This window comes from Uranotaenia lowii, chromosome 2, assembly GCF_029784155.1.
Source record: "Uranotaenia lowii strain MFRU-FL chromosome 2, ASM2978415v1, whole genome shotgun sequence".
Classification (NCBI taxonomy): domain Eukaryota; kingdom Metazoa; phylum Arthropoda; class Insecta; order Diptera; family Culicidae; genus Uranotaenia; species Uranotaenia lowii.
The window spans coordinates 381,607,544-381,627,679 of NC_073692.1; the positions used below are offsets into that span (position 1 = coordinate 381,607,544).

General features: G+C 40.7%; 1 protein-coding gene across 3 annotated transcripts in view; it reads left to right on the plus strand.

Moving 5' to 3' along the window:
* The window catches only part of LOC129744042 (ikaros family zinc finger protein), a 218,446-nt gene that overhangs the window by 183,745 nt on the left and 14,565 nt on the right, over nt 1-20,136 (plus strand). For all 3 annotated transcript variants that reach the window (XM_055736370.1, XM_055736371.1, XM_055736369.1), the window contains one exon: nt 16,194-17,520. In XM_055736370.1, coding sequence (XP_055592345.1) covers nt 16,194-17,520 — 1,327 coding nt within the window. The remainder of the gene's footprint in view (nt 1-16,193; nt 17,521-20,136) is intronic.

Sequence of the window (20,136 nt, forward strand, 5' to 3'; positions counted from 1 at the left end):
AGGAGGTGGGATTATCGGCATAAAATTCTATGCCGGGATGGCACTAAAAAGCTTTCTCATCGCTGACATTGTCCTACCAGCGCAAGCGCATTGCATATATCTGAAAGAAACCAAATAAAACATATCCCATATCGCATCACAGGACAAAGCAGGATGGAAACAATCAGCAAGGATATTGGTGAATGGTGTACCGAGCAGAGATGCCAGGTGGTTTTGTCAAAATCAGGACTCTGCGATGAAAGAAAATCAGGATTTTTCAGGATACCACCGTACTGCCGTTCCAAGCAAAACTGTCCCTTGTGACTTTTGGGTCATTTTCACTTTATTGCTGGAAACACTCTCTTTTAGTGTTAAATTTCGAATAAAAACACGAACAAGTATACTTTGTTCTGAACTTATACGAATTTTTCATCATGAAAGTTGTCTCCATGTTGATGTTTCTACGCAAGAATGCCACACTAGAAAGAATTCTATGAAAAATGCAAATTTCATAAAAAAAATTCTCTTAAAATGAATTTTAACTGTTGATCATAATGTTATTCATCTAAAATAATACTGAAATAGTGGGTAGGGGAAGAGCGAGGAGCCTTTAGTGATTTACATAGAGAAAATTTCACCAACATTTTTCGGTAGGCACCACTTTGAATATACATTTTTTTAATAAACAAAAAGGAAAGTGCTTATCAAATAACGGTTCAACTTGATTGTTTGGGAAAAATTGAAATTAAATATGCGAGCATTTAAAATGATAGAAAAAGTGTAGGTAGCCGTGTGACAGATTTTCGTAGAATCAGTATATACCGTATATACCGTATATACGCTCTGATTCTACGCAAAAGCATCACACAAAGCATTTTTTGCTTTAATTTTCCATTTGTTGTAGGAAATGTAATTTTTTTGGCAGAAAATCGTCGATTTTTAGTTTGAAAGAAATATTGAAAATATAACTGAAATGTCAAACGCATTTTTTTTCGTTTGTACATTTTTTCACATGGCACAATTTTCCTTGGAACGGCAATATATTGATGTAAAATAACATGCAACTCTGCTCTGATTGCATAAATAAAGATGAAATACGGGTACTAAAGACGCCTTAAACTATACAACTGAAGCAACAGAACCTACCGATTTTGTGATGTTCTCATCATTGAACTATGAATTCGGTTAAAATTTAGATATTTTTTTGAAAATCGGGACAAAAACAAGACAGAATGTTTAACAGACCATTTTTCAAAAATCAGGACAATCCAAGCGTTTTTGAAAAATCTGAACGGTATCTCGAAAATCAAGACAAATCCTGAAAAATAAGGACATCTGACATTTCTGGTACTGAGCGCTGTGTGAGTACACAGCAAAAAAAGTTGTTGAAACTCACTGGCGACGACCGAACTTGTTACAGCCAGAGGACTGAAACAGCTGTCAAATCGCAAACAAACGCACCGAACCAAATTTTTGGTACCAGAACGTCAATGTGGTTCCCGAAATTAAACACCTCACCCCAAAACAGACTTAAATAGGGTAACATTTTGATAGTCAAACGCATCTGTTGTTGTCATACTGCCCCAAGCAACCAGAATTCCCTTTGAACGGTTTCATAGAAGCTTAATCAGCTTTCGTTTATGTCTGAAGAGAATGCTAATCAGCCCAAAATTTAAGTAATCAAAGCTACTTTCAAGTTCATTTCATTGGCTAAAAAATTCAACTGTAACAATTAGAACTTGAATCTCAAGACGGCAGTGTACGCAGTCACGTCAGTCGGTCGGCTGTGAAACAAAAAACAGCTGACTGGGTTGAAAATCTTCCGGTAGCATCTGGAGCGGTGGGAAATCTTAACCTGGAAGAACAACCAACAACATTCTTGCATGGAAAGGAGCTCATCTGTCCGCCGGATTTCTCCACTCCACAACGCATCGTTTTTAAAGGCACGAAATCAGCGAAACCTGCTTCGAGGTCGCTGCCACCGCCGTGCCACTGGTCGAATGAGTATGCTGATCCGATTCCTGTTGGGAAAACCGGTGCCTATCCAAAAAGCGACGCTCTCAAACAACCGCCGAAACAGTTTTCTGTGGAACAACAGGTGTCGAGGCAATCGATGGTACCACCTCGCGGGTCGTGCTTCCCCAAGTCATTGCCCGTTCCCCTTGCAGTGGTTCCCGATCCACTGCCAGCCCCTCTTACGGCGGTCTCTTCAGCAGCCCATAGTAGGAATACTGTGATCCAAGGTAATCAAAAGCAGTCACGCCCAGGTAAGCCCAAACCATCTGAATATCTTAATGGATATGAGCCCCTAGATTCCTTAATGGATCAATTGGGACTTAGTCCCTCAGAAACCGCCCAAATTATGAATAGTCTGCCCATTAGGGTGTCCCAAAATTGCATAACTTCTGGGAATCTGGGGGCTCACCCTCCAAATGGTAGATTAGGATGTGCCGAGCAAACTTTTGTATGGGGCCGACTAAAAAAAATCATGTTTAGAGGTTCCGCAAGCGCGATCTTTAAAAAAAGTCCACTTTCAAAAGATCTGATTTTAAATAAATTCTGGCTCCAAAAATTTTCATAAAATTTATATATTTTATATTTTTTTAATTTTGTTTGAGATAAAAACTATACGTAAAAATACAAAATGAACCAAATTTGTATCAAAATGTAAAACTAGCAAGCTATTTTCAAGGAAAAAAAATTTTTTGGTCCAAAAATTTTGAATTCAACTGACCAAAATGTGTACCAAGCGTAGAATATTTTTGATACCAATGCCATCAAAAGATGCGGATTTTTGTGCACTTGAACTTTGCTGAACAAAACATGTGGTTTGTATAAACGTGTGAACAGCTATTCACGATTTAATGCTTAACAAAAATAACAATTTAGGATATTTTTTATTTAATTTATCAAATTTGTCTTAATAAATACCTACTTTAAAATCAAAATACTTGCAAAAAAAGACTTTGATGGTTTAAAGGAGTCATCAGAAGGCCATATGCCGAATTTGAGCAGAATCGGACAACAGGAAGGGGTTGCACTGAATCTCAAGTGTGAAAGGGATTCTGAGACATAGTGTTCTAAAGAAGCATAAAAAACTGGTTTTTCATCATGCATTTTTGTCTTTACCAATCGATTGCTTGATTATGAAGGTTTTATTAAAATTTCAATTGAGACTAACATTTCACTTGAAGACTGCAACTCGATTGGACTTTAAACAAAAAAGTTATGGCTGTTCCAAGATTGTATTTTTGTGGCAAATTGTCGTTTAACACACAATGAGTACTTTTTACTCATTGAGTTTTACAGGACAATTTGTAACCAAAATACAATCTTTGAACAGCCATAACTTTTTTGTTTTAAGTCCAATCGAGTTGCAGTCTTCAGGTGAAATGTTAGTCTTAATTGAAATTTTAATAAAACTTACATAACCAAGCAATCGATTGGTAAAGACAAAAATGTATGATGAAAAACCAGTTTTTTATGCATCTTTAGAACACTATGTCTCAGAATCCCTTTCACACTTGAGATTCAGTGCAACCCCTTCCTGTTGTCCGATTCTGCTCAAATTCGGCATATGGCCTTCTGATGACTCCTTTAAACCATCAAAGTCTTTTTTTGCAAGTATTTTGATTTTAAAGTAGGTATTTATTAAGACAAATTTGATAAATTAAATAAAAAATATCCTAAATTGTTATTTTTGTTAAGCATTAAATCGTGAATAGCTGTTCACACGTTTATACAAACCACATGTTTTGTTCAGCAAAGTTCAAGTGCACAAAAATCCGCATCTTTTGATGGCATTGGTATCAAAAATATTCTACGCTTAGTACACATTTTGGTCAGTTGAATTCAAAATTTTTGGACCAAAAAATTTTTTTTCCTTGAAAATAGCTTGCTAGTTTTACATTTTGATACAAATTTGGTTCATTTTGTATTTTTACGTATAGTTTTTATCTCAAACAAAATTAAAAAAATATAAAATATATAAATTTTATGAAAATTTTTGGAGCCAGAATTTATTTAAAATCAGATCTTTTGAAAGTGGACTTTTTTTAAAGATCGCGCTTGCGGAACCTCTAAACATGATTTTTTTTAGTCGGCCCCATACAAAAGTTTGCTCGGCACATCCTAATCTACCATTTGGAGGGTGAGCCCCCAGATTCCCAGAAGTTATGCAATTTTGGGACACCCTACTGCCCATATATACACCAACGCCCTCTAAAATGGCAGCCCGCCAAGTTATGTCCCGAGATTTGTCCAACTTTTCGGGTGATCCAGCTGATTGGCCAGCTTTTATAACCTTTTTTACAAGCTCTAAGAATGCTTGTGGATATAGCCCTACTGAGAACTTATTCCGACTCCAACGTTGCTTGAAAGGCGCTGCTTTAAATTGTATGCGCAGCCGTTTACACCTTCCCCAAGCAGTTCATTACATAATTAGAACTCCTAAATCTACTTTCGGTCGCCCTGAGCTGCTTATCAATATGCTCCTCGAGAAGGTGCGCTTTGTTCCCTCCCCAAAAGCCGACAAACTAGATACGTTGATTGAATTCGGTATGGTAGTACAGAGTTTGTGTGATTTTATGGAAGCAGCTGGTCAAACCTCTCACCTCAACAACCCCACACTCCTCAGCCATCTTGTCAACAAACTTCCAACATGTTATCAACTTCAATGGGCTGAATTCATTGAAAATCTTTCAGACGAAAATTTGGGAGATTTTAATGAATTAATTTCTCGTCTAGCCCGTTTCGCGAGTCGGGTAACTTTATATAATGGTAGTAGTGAACTCTATAGTGAAGATAAGTGGAAAACGAAGCGAGGAAATGTTAACGCTCATACGGAATCACAAGTACGAGTGCCTGAGGAACTGAGAAAATTGTGTCTAGCCTGTGGTAGAGAACAACATCGACTGAATGATTGTGTGCTGTTCCAGAGATTCGACGTCGAAGGCCGCTGGCGCTTCGTGCAGAACCAAGGATTGTGCCGTAACTGTCTTAACACTCACGGTGTCGAAGGCCATGCCGCGTTCCCGGTTGCTGTGGGGTCGATGGTTGCAACAGTCGTCATCATCCGCTTCTTCACAATCCTCCTGCGCATTCCTCTTCAAACGCCAGCCCTGTTGTGTCCATGGAGAATCATAGCCACCGTAGTTCATCACACTCTTCGCTATTCAAAATCGTTCCAGTCACCCTGTATGGCAACGACGCTGTAGTTAACACCTACGCCTTTTTGGACGATGGATCATCGCTCACTATGGTCGAAAAGAGCCTGTTGGAGCAGCTGAACATCGAGGGTGTAAAGCAGCCGCTTAGCTTGACATGGACGGGAAATGTGTCTCGTGTCGAGAAGAACTCGGAGGTTGTGCAGCTCAGTATTTCATCGGGTCAAGGCAAGCCCCTGCAACTACGTAATGCGCGCTCAGTCAGGCATCTTTCTCTTTCTCAACAAAACCTGGATTTTGAACGAATCGCAGCAGATTGTCCTCATCTACGGGGGCTATGGGGCCCAATCAAGAGCTATACAATGGCAATTCCGAAGCTTCTCATTGGCATCGACAACCGCATCTCATCGCTCCTTTGAAACTTCGTGAAGGACGAACCAAACAACCGGTTGCAGTGAAGACGAGGTTAGGATTGTGCTTGTTTGGTGGATCGTCGGAAAGTCAGAAAATTTCAACACTCAACATCCACCAGTGCAAATGTTCCGGTGATGATTCTCTCCACTCCTTGGTCAAAGATTTCTTCAGCACAGAAAACATCTCACCAAAGCCAAGTATCGAGTTGATCCCAAGGGAAGAACAGAGAGCTCTTAAGATTCTCGAGGCAACAACAAAGCGCATTGAAAACAGGTACGAGACGGGGCTGCTTTGGAGATTCGACCACTTCGAGATGCCAGAAAACTACTCAATGGCAGAAAAGCGATCGGCCTGTCTTGCGCGTCGGATGCAGCGAGATCCAGAACTTAGAGAAAATCTTGTTAAGCAGATCGACGGTTACTTAACAAAGGGCTACGCGCATCGTGCCACGGAGCAGGAATTAGCCACTGGAGATCCTCGACGCCTGTGGTACTTGCCACTGGGAGCTGTAACAAACCCGAGAAAGCCAGGCAAAGTTCGGCTGATTTGGGATGCTGCGGCAAAGTATGCAGTGTGTCGCTGAACTCCATGCTTCTGAAGGGTCCAGATCAACTAACCTCTCTTCCCTCAGTACTGTTCCGGTTCCGCCAGTTCCAGGTAGCTATTTCAGCCGACATTAAAGATATGTACCACCAAGTCATGGACGTCGCAACCTTCGGATCCACATACTCACCTGCCTCTGCACAATACGTGAAGAATCGGAACGCTGCGGACTTCGTTGATCAATTTCCGAGAGCAGTGTACGGAATTATGCGTGGACGATTACTACGACAGCTTTGAGCAGCTTGAAGAAGCCGAACAAGTAGCTCTCCAAGTCCAAACGATTCACTCTCGTGCTGAGTTTCAACTCCACGAATGGCGCTCCAACCAGCCACAGATATTGGAGAAACTAGGACAAACCGCATCGATAAAGACCAAATTACTTAGCATTGAGATCGACAAGATCGAACGCGTTTTGGGATTGCTTTGGCGACCGCGAGAAAACGTTCTTGGATTCCATACCGAGTTACCAGCAGAACTTAAGGCAGCGATGTCGTCTCCTTCCGCTCCAACGAAACGACAAGTTTTGAGGTGTCTCATGAGCCTTTTTGATCCTCTTGGCTTGCTGTCTATTTACACGGTTCAAGGGAAAATCATCCTCCAAAAAATTTTGCGATCGGGTATTCAGTGGGACGAGCGGATAGAAGACAATATTTTCCACCGATGGACCAATGGACCAGCAATGGACCGCTCTTTTCCCGAACATCCAAAAACTACAGTTTCCTCGTTATTACTTCTCCACCGCTAGTGCAGCCCTGTATCGCCGACTTGAACTGCACATCTTTGTCGACGCTAGCGAAGATGCCTACGCAGCAACGGCGTATTTCAGAACTACCAACTCGAATGGCATGGCATCTGTAGTCCTCGTAGCAGCAAAAACAAAGGTCGCCCCATTGAAACCAACATCAATACCCAGGATGGAACTACAAGCCGTTTTGTTCTGAGTCAATCTCGCAAATTTCGTTGCTGAAAACCACCAAATATGCATTACGAATAGGATTTTCTGGTCTGACTCACGAACAGTTCTAGCCTGGCTTAACTCGGAAGACCGACGCTACCAAAAGTACGTAGCTCTGCGTATTGGACACATTCTTACCGACACTAACCCAGCAGAATGGCGATGGGGGCCCAGTGACCGGAATCCAGCCGATTTAGCCACCAAATGGGGTAAGGGCCCTCAGCTCGAATTAAGCAGCACCTGGTTTCAAGGACCACAGTTCTTGCAGCAGTCGGAAGAAGCCTGGCCGTCACCAACCACACCTTGTTTGGATCGTTCCAGCTCTATCTACAAACTTTCTCCAATCGTAGACTGAAAGGGAATGCTCCGGGTTGACAGTCGTCTTCAAGCTGCGATTGATATACCTTCGTCAATGAAATTTCCTATCATTTTACCAGAACGCCACCGGCTGACGGAACTCATCGTTGCCAGTTTCCCTTGAATGTAGTGATAATGCATCATTTAGCTGGGGAGCTCGAGTCTTTTTGCCAGCAGTGCTTTTCCAATCATATCATCTTTGGTACTTTGGTACACTTTCCAACGAATTTATGCCATAGAATTAGCGTAGTTGAGATACATTAATCAATTGCTGATTAGGAATAAGGCCATTATGACCAAACGATCAAAGTAGGCTTTGATTCTTAATATTCGCAAGTTATTTATAAATGTTTTCACAATGAATTACCTCTTGTATTAAATTTTATCCTGCAGCTGCATCATCCAAAACCTCAAATGCAACTCAGATAAAAAAAAGAGGATACCCCTAAACATAACCACATTTCCTTTTCGTATCGCTTGGAGTCAAATTTCTCCCGAACATCATTTGATTTTTGCAAACTTTCCAACAACGAACGATCGAAACCCCCAAAGTTAGCACCTTTTTACCTGGGTCTTCATTAGCCATCAACCCTCGCGGTTTATCTTTAGAAACAGGGGGTTTAACCTTTCTAATAGTTCCGTCCGACCTCTAGGGCTAATCCGGCATGGAGCAGCTAGAAAAAAGGCCAAATCCGCCACACGAGAGGCTGGTTTTTAGCATCATATTTAATCTGTTTTTATTTTTTGCTTGTTTTCAAAAGGCCTTTCAACATCTGCCAATGTTGATGATCGTGGCTCAGCACCATTTTTGAGATCCCCAGGAAAAAACTTTCCCGGATCCCTGCGTTTTTTTTGTAAGACTCAACATGGGGTATGTGGTGAAATATTGTTCAATAATACTTTTTTTTCCGAAGTCTCCACTAAAAATGGGTTAGACATTGGTACCATCACCTCATATTGGCTAATTGGGATTGCCTCCATTTCGCTTTCGTTAGCGTTTACCAAGGTTTTTTCCTCTAACCTAAAACCACAATGCAAGCAGTGATCTAGAAAAAAATCATTTCCATGCTTTGAGAAATATTGGCCTTTAATAATTTTGCACGGCTCCAGATTGATGTGGGATGCTGTTTTGCACCCTAGTTTTTTTCTCTTTCGATTAAAAATTGAAAAATGGTTTTGATTTATTGACTCCGAAAAGTTTCAGTGTTGAACTATGATCTTCGGTCTTTTGTCCGACCTGAAATTTCTGGAATATTAATGCTTATTCTGAATTCTTAATCTGATTTCTGGTTCTAAAATCTGAGCAATCAATCTTTCAGTTAAGAGAAAAGAATCACTTTGAAAATTCTCCCTTCGTAAAGACTCGGAGAGAAAGAAGCTTTCGCATTCTATTGTTTCAGGTCGCTCACGCGCTTGATCGATATAGTGACCAAAATTGGGGAACGCTTCCCAAATCCCATCTCATCCTCAACCATCAAACTCTCACTAGTTGGTCGGTCGGTCGGTTTCGATTCGCCGAAATTAACCAAAAACGAGACTCACAATAATTAGGTCAGAGAAATCGTTCCCCCGCTTCCTCTCCCAAAAATAAAGCAAAAAAAAAACTTTCGACCCACATCACACCGCATCGCACAGCGTAGCCGATTCACCTTTTTTTCCTTCTCTCGGGTGCTAAAGCAACGGGAGAGCAAGATGGTTAAGAGCAATAGCGGCTGCAGGAGGGAAAAAGAGGGGTCGTCCAATCGTGGTTTCCTCCGATGCCCTGTTGCGTGTTGCTTCTTTTTTGGTCGTTTTTTTTTGCTTTTTTTTTGGTTTTAAATTTTATTTACAACTGCCTCCCAAAAATATATCTGTATGGCCATGGGGATGGTCGAAAGATGGTCGGTTTTGGGTTTGGGATTTGGGACCGAAATTCGGGGGGAGGAGGCTATCTTCGTCCGATTGCAGCATCATAGGCAGCAGCATTGATTATTGTTGTTTTTCCTTTCGGCTGGGCGGCGGCGTCTTGGGGTTTTGCAAATTATTTTTAATCGCTTCGCCGTTTTACCTATGCGGCTAGTTTCGTTTTCGATTGCTATCTTTTATTTTCTTTTTTTTTTGTTGGAGGGACGTATCGAATCAATGGTAATGAGTCAGCCGATTGAAAACGCACTCACTCGGTGTTGTCTTAATTATGTGCTTATTTGTAAATTTCGGGTAGTGCCCAAAGTACTTTTGGCGAGCTGATAGCAATAAGTGTTTTCGATTACCAGATATTAAAAGGAATCGTTTCCCATTTCATCTTTTTTTATATTTTAACATTTTAGCAGTTTAATGGTTCCTCAAACACTTTGATTGAGTATGCAATTACAATTGCATAATTTAAAGTTCAAAGTATTCGATATTGTCTAAAGTATTTTCAAATGAATTTTACGTAAATGTTCCTCAAAGACTGAATAAACCCTCTATAAAGATTCCATTAAAACTTTTATTGTTATTTCAATTGTTCTTAAGTGCTGTAAAACTAGAATGTTTTTATACTCCTTTAAAGTTATTATTATTATTTTTTTTGAGTCTTTAATCGTGAAGTCATACAGACTTAAAATCTTAAAATTAAAAATTAACCTAAGTAACGTTGAATGAGGTATTTTATAATTAAGTTAAATCACGGATTGATTAATCGTTTAAACATCGGATTTGATACGTTAAAGTCGAAAAGGTTGAAAAACTCGTTGAAAGCATGACAGCATCGATGTAGTGCATGGGTGGTCAAACGAAGGCCCTTTTGTGGCCCGCGAAGCTCTTTTTGGCAAAACCATATTCTAAGAATTGAATTGTTTTTCTTCATATGTCATTTGGATAAATATATCTCAATCTACACTCACTAAATTCAAAAGAAAATCTCTTTGAATTGATATAAATCAAGGGGGTAAAAGTGTATAAAAACAATTTCGCTTTTAAACTGTTGTGTTTGGCCATTTTCCACACATTTTTCGAACATTTTCATTTTTTTTCGGACGTAAAAAAATGAGAATATAATATTGGAAATTTGAAAAACTCAACAAATATGATTTGAAACATGGTGAATTGTTTGGCATAATTTACTTGAAATCGATCATTTTTTTACTTATTCCCCTTTTGGCTCTGAGGGTCTTATATAATTTTACAAAAAAGGTTCCCTTCACTGAATAAAAAAACAATAACAATAACAATTTTTCAATTCTCAAAATTGTACGGTATTCGAAACATTATCTCTTAATTCCACCACACAATTTTCAAAGTATCTCTATTGAGTTTAGGATTGAAGAGTATTCAAGCGGATTCTAGTTTGAATATTGAAGAGTTTGGATAGCCCCAGAAAGATAGTAAGTTCGTATCAAAATCGTTTAAACATCGTAAAAAAATTACTCAATCATATCAACATGTATAATGTTTATTTCTTTTACAACGGCTTCAATCATTTGTAACTTAAATTCTATTTCAACAACTTCGTTCATCCTTCAAAATTTAATGTAAAACATCGAAAGCTTGCGCAGTAAATTTTTCAAATTTGTTAATTTTTGCTAAGCATTAACAGAAAAAAGGAGTATTTATGAAAATCACATCAAATCCAAATATATTTTAATTGGCAGCGTGCTCTATATTTATGAACATCAAAAATGAAAAACTAGACAGAATTTACAGTTGGGTAGTAAATTTCAACTAGAACCGGTTTGGTACAGACAAATCTCTCAGAAGAGCGACTTTTTATCAGCAAAATTTTGACTTGAAAAAGGTGCAATTGTTAAAAAAAAAGACTCAAATTCGTATTCATCCTGTTGATAGAAGGCTTTTCTTGTCAAATCGAGATATTGAAAATTTTGGAAAGAGTTGGATTGAGTTGTTGAGGTCCATACTTTGAAAAATCAATATTTTTTATGATATAACTATAGTTGGATGGAAAAATTATTCTTTTGAAAGCTTATGAACGCTATTTTTTTAAGCACTTCCATTCTGTGGTTTTTTTTATTATTTGTCTATCAATTTTTTCTTAGAAAAACGGTATAGTTGGAAACTGTGGAAAATCGGCGGTCATTTTTTTATATTTGTTGACCATAAATTTGACTTTATGTCCATTGTATGTAGTCACCCATTAAACATTTCTGGGATGAAAAAACCGAAGAGATTTTAAATGCCTTGAAAAGATTGACGTACATACATACAAAAGTTGAGAGGTATTATTGATTTCGTATTGCGTAATATTTATACTATTTTTTAAATGGAGCAAAATTTTGTTAAAATATGCAAGTAACAAAAACGACTTATTAAGATGAATCTATACTAAGGTTACCAGATTTTTTTTCAGCGCGTATCCGGGCCGGAAAAATCCGAACTATTTTCATCTAATAACCTGGCAAAATCCGGGGTTTTGAATTCAAAATAGTCGACCAAAACTTAAGGCAATATCTATAGGAAATCAATAGCAAAAAAAAAACCTGAAAAAATGTCCAATCAAAGTTATTAGCAATTTTAAATCTTATTTTAGGCTTCCATAAAACCTTTCATGATTATTTTTATAAAATTTGCTCAAAAATTCTCGATGCTCGAGTTAGACCGGACTTTTTCCAAATTTTGAATTAATTATCCGGGCAAATCCGGAGGCAAATGTTTTTACAGTGTTTTTAAAAATATTTTTTTTTTATACTCCAGAACCATTTGTTTTTTTTTTGGCCCGCCAGCCAATATTATTTCTGAAATTTGGCCCGCCTGTTGAAAATGTTGGCCACCTATAGCTATGATGTAGTGGATGATTTTAAACCGAAACTCGTTCTGCTTCTTGGTAGCCAGAGAAAATTTTGCTTGCGCAGTTGTCGAGTTGGAGCGTGCAGATTGAGAGAATACAGCAATCACGGGCAATCAATAACATTTGTGAGGGGCCGTTCAAATATTACGTGACGCAATTTTCGAGCATTTTCAACACGCCCCCCCCCCCCTCCCCCTACGTAACACATTCGTCTCAAAATTTCTAAGCTAAATCCACAAAGCGTAACAAACTGCTATAACCCCTACCCCCCCCCCCCCCTTTAAAAGCGTTACGTCAAATTTAAATGGTCCCCAAGATGTCGTTTGCGAAAATACGTTGCAAGTACGTCCTCCTTTGGCTTAACACGTTTGTCGTAATGGGACCCATATTTGTGTGACGGGTATATTTCCTGGGAGGCCCCGTCACATAAAAAACGTGTGACGCTCTCTTACGCAAGTTAGCCGCTCTGTTAAGCCATACGTTGTAAATCTTGAAGTTCTCCCTATTTGTTTCCTCGCTCCGAGAATTTCTTTGGGCCCGGCAAATAAAACAAACAAATGATGGTAGTTTTACTTATCAAGCCCAAAGAAATTCTCGGGGCGTGAAAGTATAGAGAGAAAACTTCAAGATTCAGAACGCATGATGGCGAAACTGAGCGGCTATCTCGAGTAAGAGAGCGTCACACGTTTTTTATGTCACGGGGCCTCCCAGAAAATACAACCGTCACACGAATATGGGTCCCTTGGCGACAAACGTGTTAACGTCAGTGATAGAAGGCTACATCTCTCGAAATAAGGTGGTAAGCAGGGTTGCCAACATTTATTTTAAAAAATCAGGGAACTGGTGAAATAAAAATCAGGCAAAATCAGGCTACGAATAACGAAAATTTCGCTCAAAGTGATGACCTTTTTTTTGATCATCGCTCCACATTTTCACTCTAATATGTGTTGTGAGCCTACTTGGTTGAATATTTCTACGGAATCAAAGCAGTCGAAAGATTTCCTTTTTTAAATAAGAATTAAAGGGAATCTTTCGATTGCTTTGATTCTGCCACATTTTCACTTTTAAACTTCAGCAATGGTACCTAATTCAGTTCCTTAGTACCCATTTTTCATCACATTCGCAAAAATCAGGCAAAATCAGGCCTGATTTGAAACCGTTTGTTTGTCTCATTCAATAATTCTGAGATACAATACAAAGAGTTTCGCTATTGGACCTAGACCAAGAACAAGTAGATCGAACGATGTTAAAGCTTTATACGCACAATAACTCATTGAAGACTGTCGCAATCAGACCTGTTACAGATACTGCATCGATGCCTACAGCTGTACGGATATGACGTTTGAGTTCGGAAAATCCGGATTTTTGTTTGTAGATAAATGTGGCGTGACCGCCAGATGTTTCGAAGACTCGTACACGCACTCGATGCCTGATGGTACCACCTTCAGGCGTTACTGTAAGCACTACGCTTTTTCAACTTGTTGCCCAGTTATCGTGAAACTAGAGGAATTCCATCGACTTGGTCTATACGACACTGAATTTCAGACCTGCTTTCTTGGAGCTTTTAGTCAGGTCGTCGAGTTTGCTCTGCATGTCTTGTTGTCTTTGGGCTAGCAAATCAATATCGTGTGCCAGGTCAAGGTCGTTTAGTTGCTCCATAGTTCAAGAATTCCACGGCATTGCCGCTTCTATTTCAGCTAGCAAGGGCGCTTCCGAGTTGCGGGTTTTGTTGGCCAGCGCCATTCCTGACTTGGAAGAGTTCTTCGAAATGCTCAGCCGTTTGAGCTGATCTACTCTGTCTGTCAACAGCTGACCTGCTCGGTCTTTCAGCGGCATTCTAGCATTATTCTTTGAGCCACTTAGGCGATGAGAAATGTCATAAAGTAATCGGATGTCTCCATTGGCGACGCGCGACTCTCATCTCACCATCTCTCACACTCGTATCTCACCAAGGACGAGGTGATGGTCAGATGCAATGTCTGCGCTTCATTTGTTGCGGACATCAAGAAGGCTCCTCCTCCATTTTCGGCTGATGCAGATGTGGTCAATTAGGTTTTCTGTTCGACCATCTCGAAGATACGAGAGTGACTTTGTGTGCTGGTATCGGAGGAGAAGCGATCCACAAATCACCATGTTGTTGTTGCTACATAATTTTACACACCGCTCTCCGTTTTCGCTCATCTGTCCTAGACCATGGCGCCCCATGACGCACTCAGGGTCCTGATTATCGGAGCCAATCTTTGCGTTGAAGTCGCCTAAGTGGATTTGAATGGCACCATTCGGAATTGTCTCAACCACGCTGTTCAATTGACTGTTAAACTGCTCTTCCTCCTGCAAATCGACAACGTCAGTTGGCACATAACACTGGACCATTGTAATGTTTCTAACTTGTGTTCTACATCTAGCTACGACAATTCTTTCGTTTATCGGTTCCCATCTTATAAGGGCCGCATAGGCTTTCGAACTTAATAGGATATCAACTCGTCTTATCTAGTAGCGTGTTCTTCTCGTATGCCAGAGTAAAGCAGAACTAACCCGGGCTGTGTTTTGTGTTCTTTTGTGTTAGGCCGACGGACTTCGCTCAGTCCCAAAATTTCAAGCTTTAGTCGGCTAGCTTCTCTAGCAAATTGGGCAAGAGTTAGAACGTTCCATGTTCCTATTTGTGCTCGTATTTTCATGCTAAAAGTCGTCGCCAAAAGCCCAGAACGGTAATTTCTTTCGGATTCCGTAACAATTTAATAAATTGGGAACAGCAGGTCGTTAGCCTAAGGTCCCTATCCCGCGATAGCTGGCAGGAGCCGCATTTCATAAATTTTCGGCACATAGTTCAGCAATGCTCCGATCAGCATTGAAATTTTGCAACCTATTCTTTTGGTGCATAAAAATCCCTTATTCCGTTTAAAATCCGAAAAAAAAATCTGAAACCGGACCTTCTTCCCCGGGTAGGTACGAATGGGGCGGACATTCCGACCTATATTTTCTCTCTCAAGGGGGAATTTCATACCACTGATGGCTGGCCGTTGAAAATAAAAACTTTCGTTTCCCGCCTCATTTTCACTCTCTGCTGCTGGGTGATGGCTTGTGGAACAGTTTGTGTATGTAACGCGCATGGGGCTCGCACTGCCCCATGCGTATATGTACCTTCGTATAGTTGCGCACACATCAGCAGGGAGACGCGTCACGGCAGGTAGATCCGCGCTAGTTTTTTTTTTTTCTGCTGTTGTTGAATTTTGTTTTCTTTTCGCTACCGCACCGCGCTGCACAGGTTGGATCCAACTCGGGGGGGCCGCCGCCGATGATGATACCCAACCGGGCCAACTCCATTCGCGCGGAATGGTTTGAGGCGGCGCGCGTGGTGCGCGGAATCAGTTTTCGTAACTCTCACTCTCTTGGGAAACGGCAAAATTACGTCGTCGTTCAGCACAGCCCAAAGTGGAGAGGAGCGCTTGCCGCCGTCCCCCAATTTTTAGGGGGGATTTTTGTGATGCGCCGAACAGCCACAGCAGACAGGCTTCGGAGTGCCCCAGCTCTTCGTAATAAGTCCCAATTTTTTAATGACTCGTTGGCGCGATCGCGCTCTGTTTATTTAATGGGAGTTGGAAATGTTACGAGTGTGTGCTGGCTGGTGTTGCTGTGGGCTCTGAGGCGCGATAACATGACGGGTAGCAATGGAGTGGAGCCACCGAAAAAAAAGCAGTGCCTCGGTTTATGAATGAGAGCGCGAGAAATTACGAGAGTTCACTTCATTCGGCCGAAGATGATACCCCAAGTGTGGGGTAACGCGATACAGTTAGAAGTGATCCTTCCTCTCGACTTCCTAGTTTAACTGTGTTCGAGTACCTTGTTTACATTTTCGTCAGCGATTGCACAAAAAAAAACTCATTAGGTTGAATGATTAAAAGTCTTATAAAACTTGTTTTAAATAATTAATTTTTCTCCAACTTTCATCTACTTCCAGATACCAATCTGAATGCCACAACCTTTCTTCGTTGTTTCCCAGGAGCGACAAAATTTCCACCATACTCGCCCGGAGTGTAATGTCCAGTGGTGAACCGGACTCGGCTGGTTCCCATGGATTGAATCTGAAGATTGCCCTTGGCGGCGGCTCCTCAACCACCTCGTCGACGAGCTCGATTATGGAGCCGCCAGCGAGTATCATCATGAAGGCCAAGGACGAACCGGATTGTGATACCGAGCGCAACGCCGACTCCAGCATGGACAGCAGTGCCCTGGCCACGTGTCTGTCCACGACAATTTCGGCGCTTCGAGCAAGCCAACAGCAGCAGGACCGAGACGATTCGGACAATTCCGAACCGACGAATCATGCCTCGGCTGCAGCTCAGCTGCTCGAAAGCCTCAAGAACAACCTCAACAACAATAACAACACAAGTGCAATCAACAACAACAACCCGCTGCATGCAAACAATAACAACAACAACGGAAACCGGAAGCTGTTCGAGTGCGATGTGTGCAATATGAAGTTCTCAAACGGCGCCAACATGCGGCGGCACAAGATGCGTCACACCGGAGTCAAACCGTACGAATGCCGCGTCTGTCAAAAACGATTCTTCCGAAAGGATCACTTGGCCGAACATTTCACGACGCACACCAAAACACTGCCCTACCACTGTCCGATCTGCAATCGAGGTTTCCAGCGACAAATTGCGATGCGTGCCCACTTCCAAAACGAGCACGTCGGACAACACGATCTGGTCAAAACCTGTCCCCTGTGCAGCTACCGAGCCGGAACCATGAAATCCCTCCGGGTACACTTCTTCAATCGACACGGAATTGATTTAGATAACCCCGGACCTGGAACGCCTCCCTCCCTGCTCCTGGCCCTGGATCAACCGAACCCGGCCAACCTGCTTCCGGCCCTCGCCGCCATCAATGCCGCCGCCTTCAACGATTCCGCCGACTCGATGCGTTCCGTCGATAACGTTACACCACCGATGCACTTCCTTACCCCCCACGTGGAGATCTCGATGGCCGATAACAACGAGGAGGCGCTCAACTGCAGTCGGGATGGCCCGAACGGACGATCCAGCAGCGCCAACAACTCGGATCGAAGGACGCCGACTCCGTCGATTTCGTCGGCCCTAGATATCCAGGCGATCGTGCGGCCACCTCCGGTCGGATCGCCTTCGTCGCCGCACTCGGCCGATTCCAATGCACCCTCCAGCTCCCACTCGTCCTCCATGCTTCCATCACTAGTACAAAGCTCAAGGCATATTATCTTCGATAACTCTATAACGCCGTCGATCAGTCTCATTCCTATCAAACAGGTGAGTGGAATTTTATTATTTTAATATTTATTTTAACTTTTAAATCGTATTCGGACCCGATAAAAACATAATAGTTTCATAATACTCAAAAGAAAACAAATGGCAAAAAATATGCAAAACAAGAAAAATAACAAATATGATAAACAAAAATTCTAAACACAACAAACAAAATATCTAAACGTGCCTAAAACATAAAAGAAAAAAAAATGTGTTAAGAATTATCAAAAATTGATGAAAAATAACGTTAATAATTATAACAATGATGAAAAAACCTCTTGATTTTGGCACAGTTCGATTTTGGTTTTTGAGCGGGTTGCCAAAAACTAAAGGGGCTTGTACTCTGAACTTAATGAAATTCAATTTAACACTAGTCTCATAATTAAAGCTGAGAACAGTGATCATAGTCATAAAGCGTTAAGCTCTGACTGCGACGAATTTTGGTCAGTCACACTCATCTAAATTTTCCTCAAATAGTTTAAAAAATATATTCTTGTGTGCAACACGTGTGAATTTATTTGAGCGTTTCATAGCTGATCAACAGTCTTTTTTCCGAAACATGTTTTTTCGGATTTTTTTCTTAGACTTTGAATAACGTAAAACTGAAGTGTTGTAGCTGAAAATTTTCTGAGAAATATGTATTTGAGTTGCGTTAAAAAATTTCCAAAAATAAAAATTTTGTACAAATCGGTTGAGAATCAAGAGAGATATAGCAATTTTAAACGAGGGGTGTCAAATTGACACTCTTGGTCTGATTAGAGAGTCTTTTTGTCTGGGCTTTCACTGATTGTTGGGCGAAAACATTATATTTTTTTCCTCAAAACGTCTAAGGAGTTTCGTAATATATAAGAAAAATATTGTAGTTAGAAATCTATTTGATTTAATTACAAGCAGTGAATCAAATTGTCCCTGATATTGTCTAAAAACAAGCGACAAAGTCGGCGTGTGGTTTTGTCTTTATTATCTCTCCGTGCGACAACCTTTTGTCTCTTCCTTATGTGTAGCATGACAAAATTAAATCTCACATGAGCTTTCATTACGTCGCATGAAACATAACGTAAACAAACAGTTTTATTACGAAAAAACGCAAAACCTGACATAAACTAGTTGCAACTTCTTTCCAGTTAGAATATTTGTAGCCAGGGCAACATATTCTATATGTGCTGTACAAATTTTAAAGTTGTTTCGATAACTTTTGCAGCACTTTTCTGTAAATTCTTAATATGTTTCATACGACGTAAAGAAAGCTCGCGCGAGAAATAGGCAATCAACAATTGTCGCGTCGTTGAGAAGATAATGACAACCTTATTTGAAATTGTCCTGAAATTTAAAACTTGGGACAATCCGCTTCGACTACGTGGGTAAGCTAGCTGATTTCGTGAAAATGATAAATTATGTGATAAAATCAACCAATCTGAGAAGAGCACTTGGCCTAACATTAAGGGAACCCATGTTATTTAGAAGCTGTACAGGGACACTGAGCCCTGACCGAGGCCAATCTGCCCGGTTCCGGAACGAAAATCGTCAAAGTTATCGGATCAAGACATGCGACATATTGATAGAAGCTCTTGGCCTCTTCATATTAGAAATCAATAGGAGAACGATTCGGATACACGGGCTTGTGGCCATGGTCAATCTGGCCGGTTCCGAGACAAAATATGTCAAAGTTATCGGATCGAGACTTGCGGCATATTAATGGAAAGCTCTTGGACTCTTCATGAAGGAAATCAATAAGAGAAGTGATTCGGACACACTGGGTCGAGGCTATTGCCAATCTAGCCGGTTCCGGAACGAAATATGTCAAAGTTATCGGATCGAGACTTGCGCCATATTAATAGAAAGCTCTTGGCTTCCTCATGAGAAGCGATTCGGGGACACTGAATCGTGGTCATGACTCATGACCAATCTGTCCGATTCTGGGATGAAATATGTAAAAGTTATTGGATCCCCGAATCGCTTCTCCTATCGATTCCCTTCATGAAGATTCCAAGAGCTTTCTAAAAATATGCTGCAAGTCTCTATCGGATAACTTTAACATTTTTCGTTCCGCAACCGGCCAGATTGGCCATGGTCACGACCTAGTGTCCCCGAAACGCTTCTCCTATCGATTCTCTTCATGAAGAGGCCAAGAGATTTCTATCAATATGCCGCAAGTCTTGATCCGATAGCTTTGACATTTTTCGTTCCGGAACCGGGCTATGGCCATGGAAATTGGCCATGGCTATGACTCAGTGTTCCCGAATTGCTTCTTATAGCGATATCCTCCAGGCTGATGCCAACAGTTTTTCTTTCTCGCAAGTTATGTTCCGATACCTTTAAGTTAGTATTTTCGGAACCGCTTATCCATATTTTTATTCAATAGCAACAAACAAATGTTCTGAAAAAATATTATCGGGATCCATCGGCAAAGAAATTTGTCTTTATCGTTTCAAGCGTGCGACAACGACAAAGTGTTATTCAATTTTGTCACGAAAAGTTCAAGTTGGAATATTGTCATTATCATTTGATAACAGTCGATTTTTGATTCATTGCTTACAAGTACTGTTATATATAAGTTCTCATATATTTTCGAATTGTCAAATTGACTCAGATAAAGGTGCACATAACACAAGGTAACAA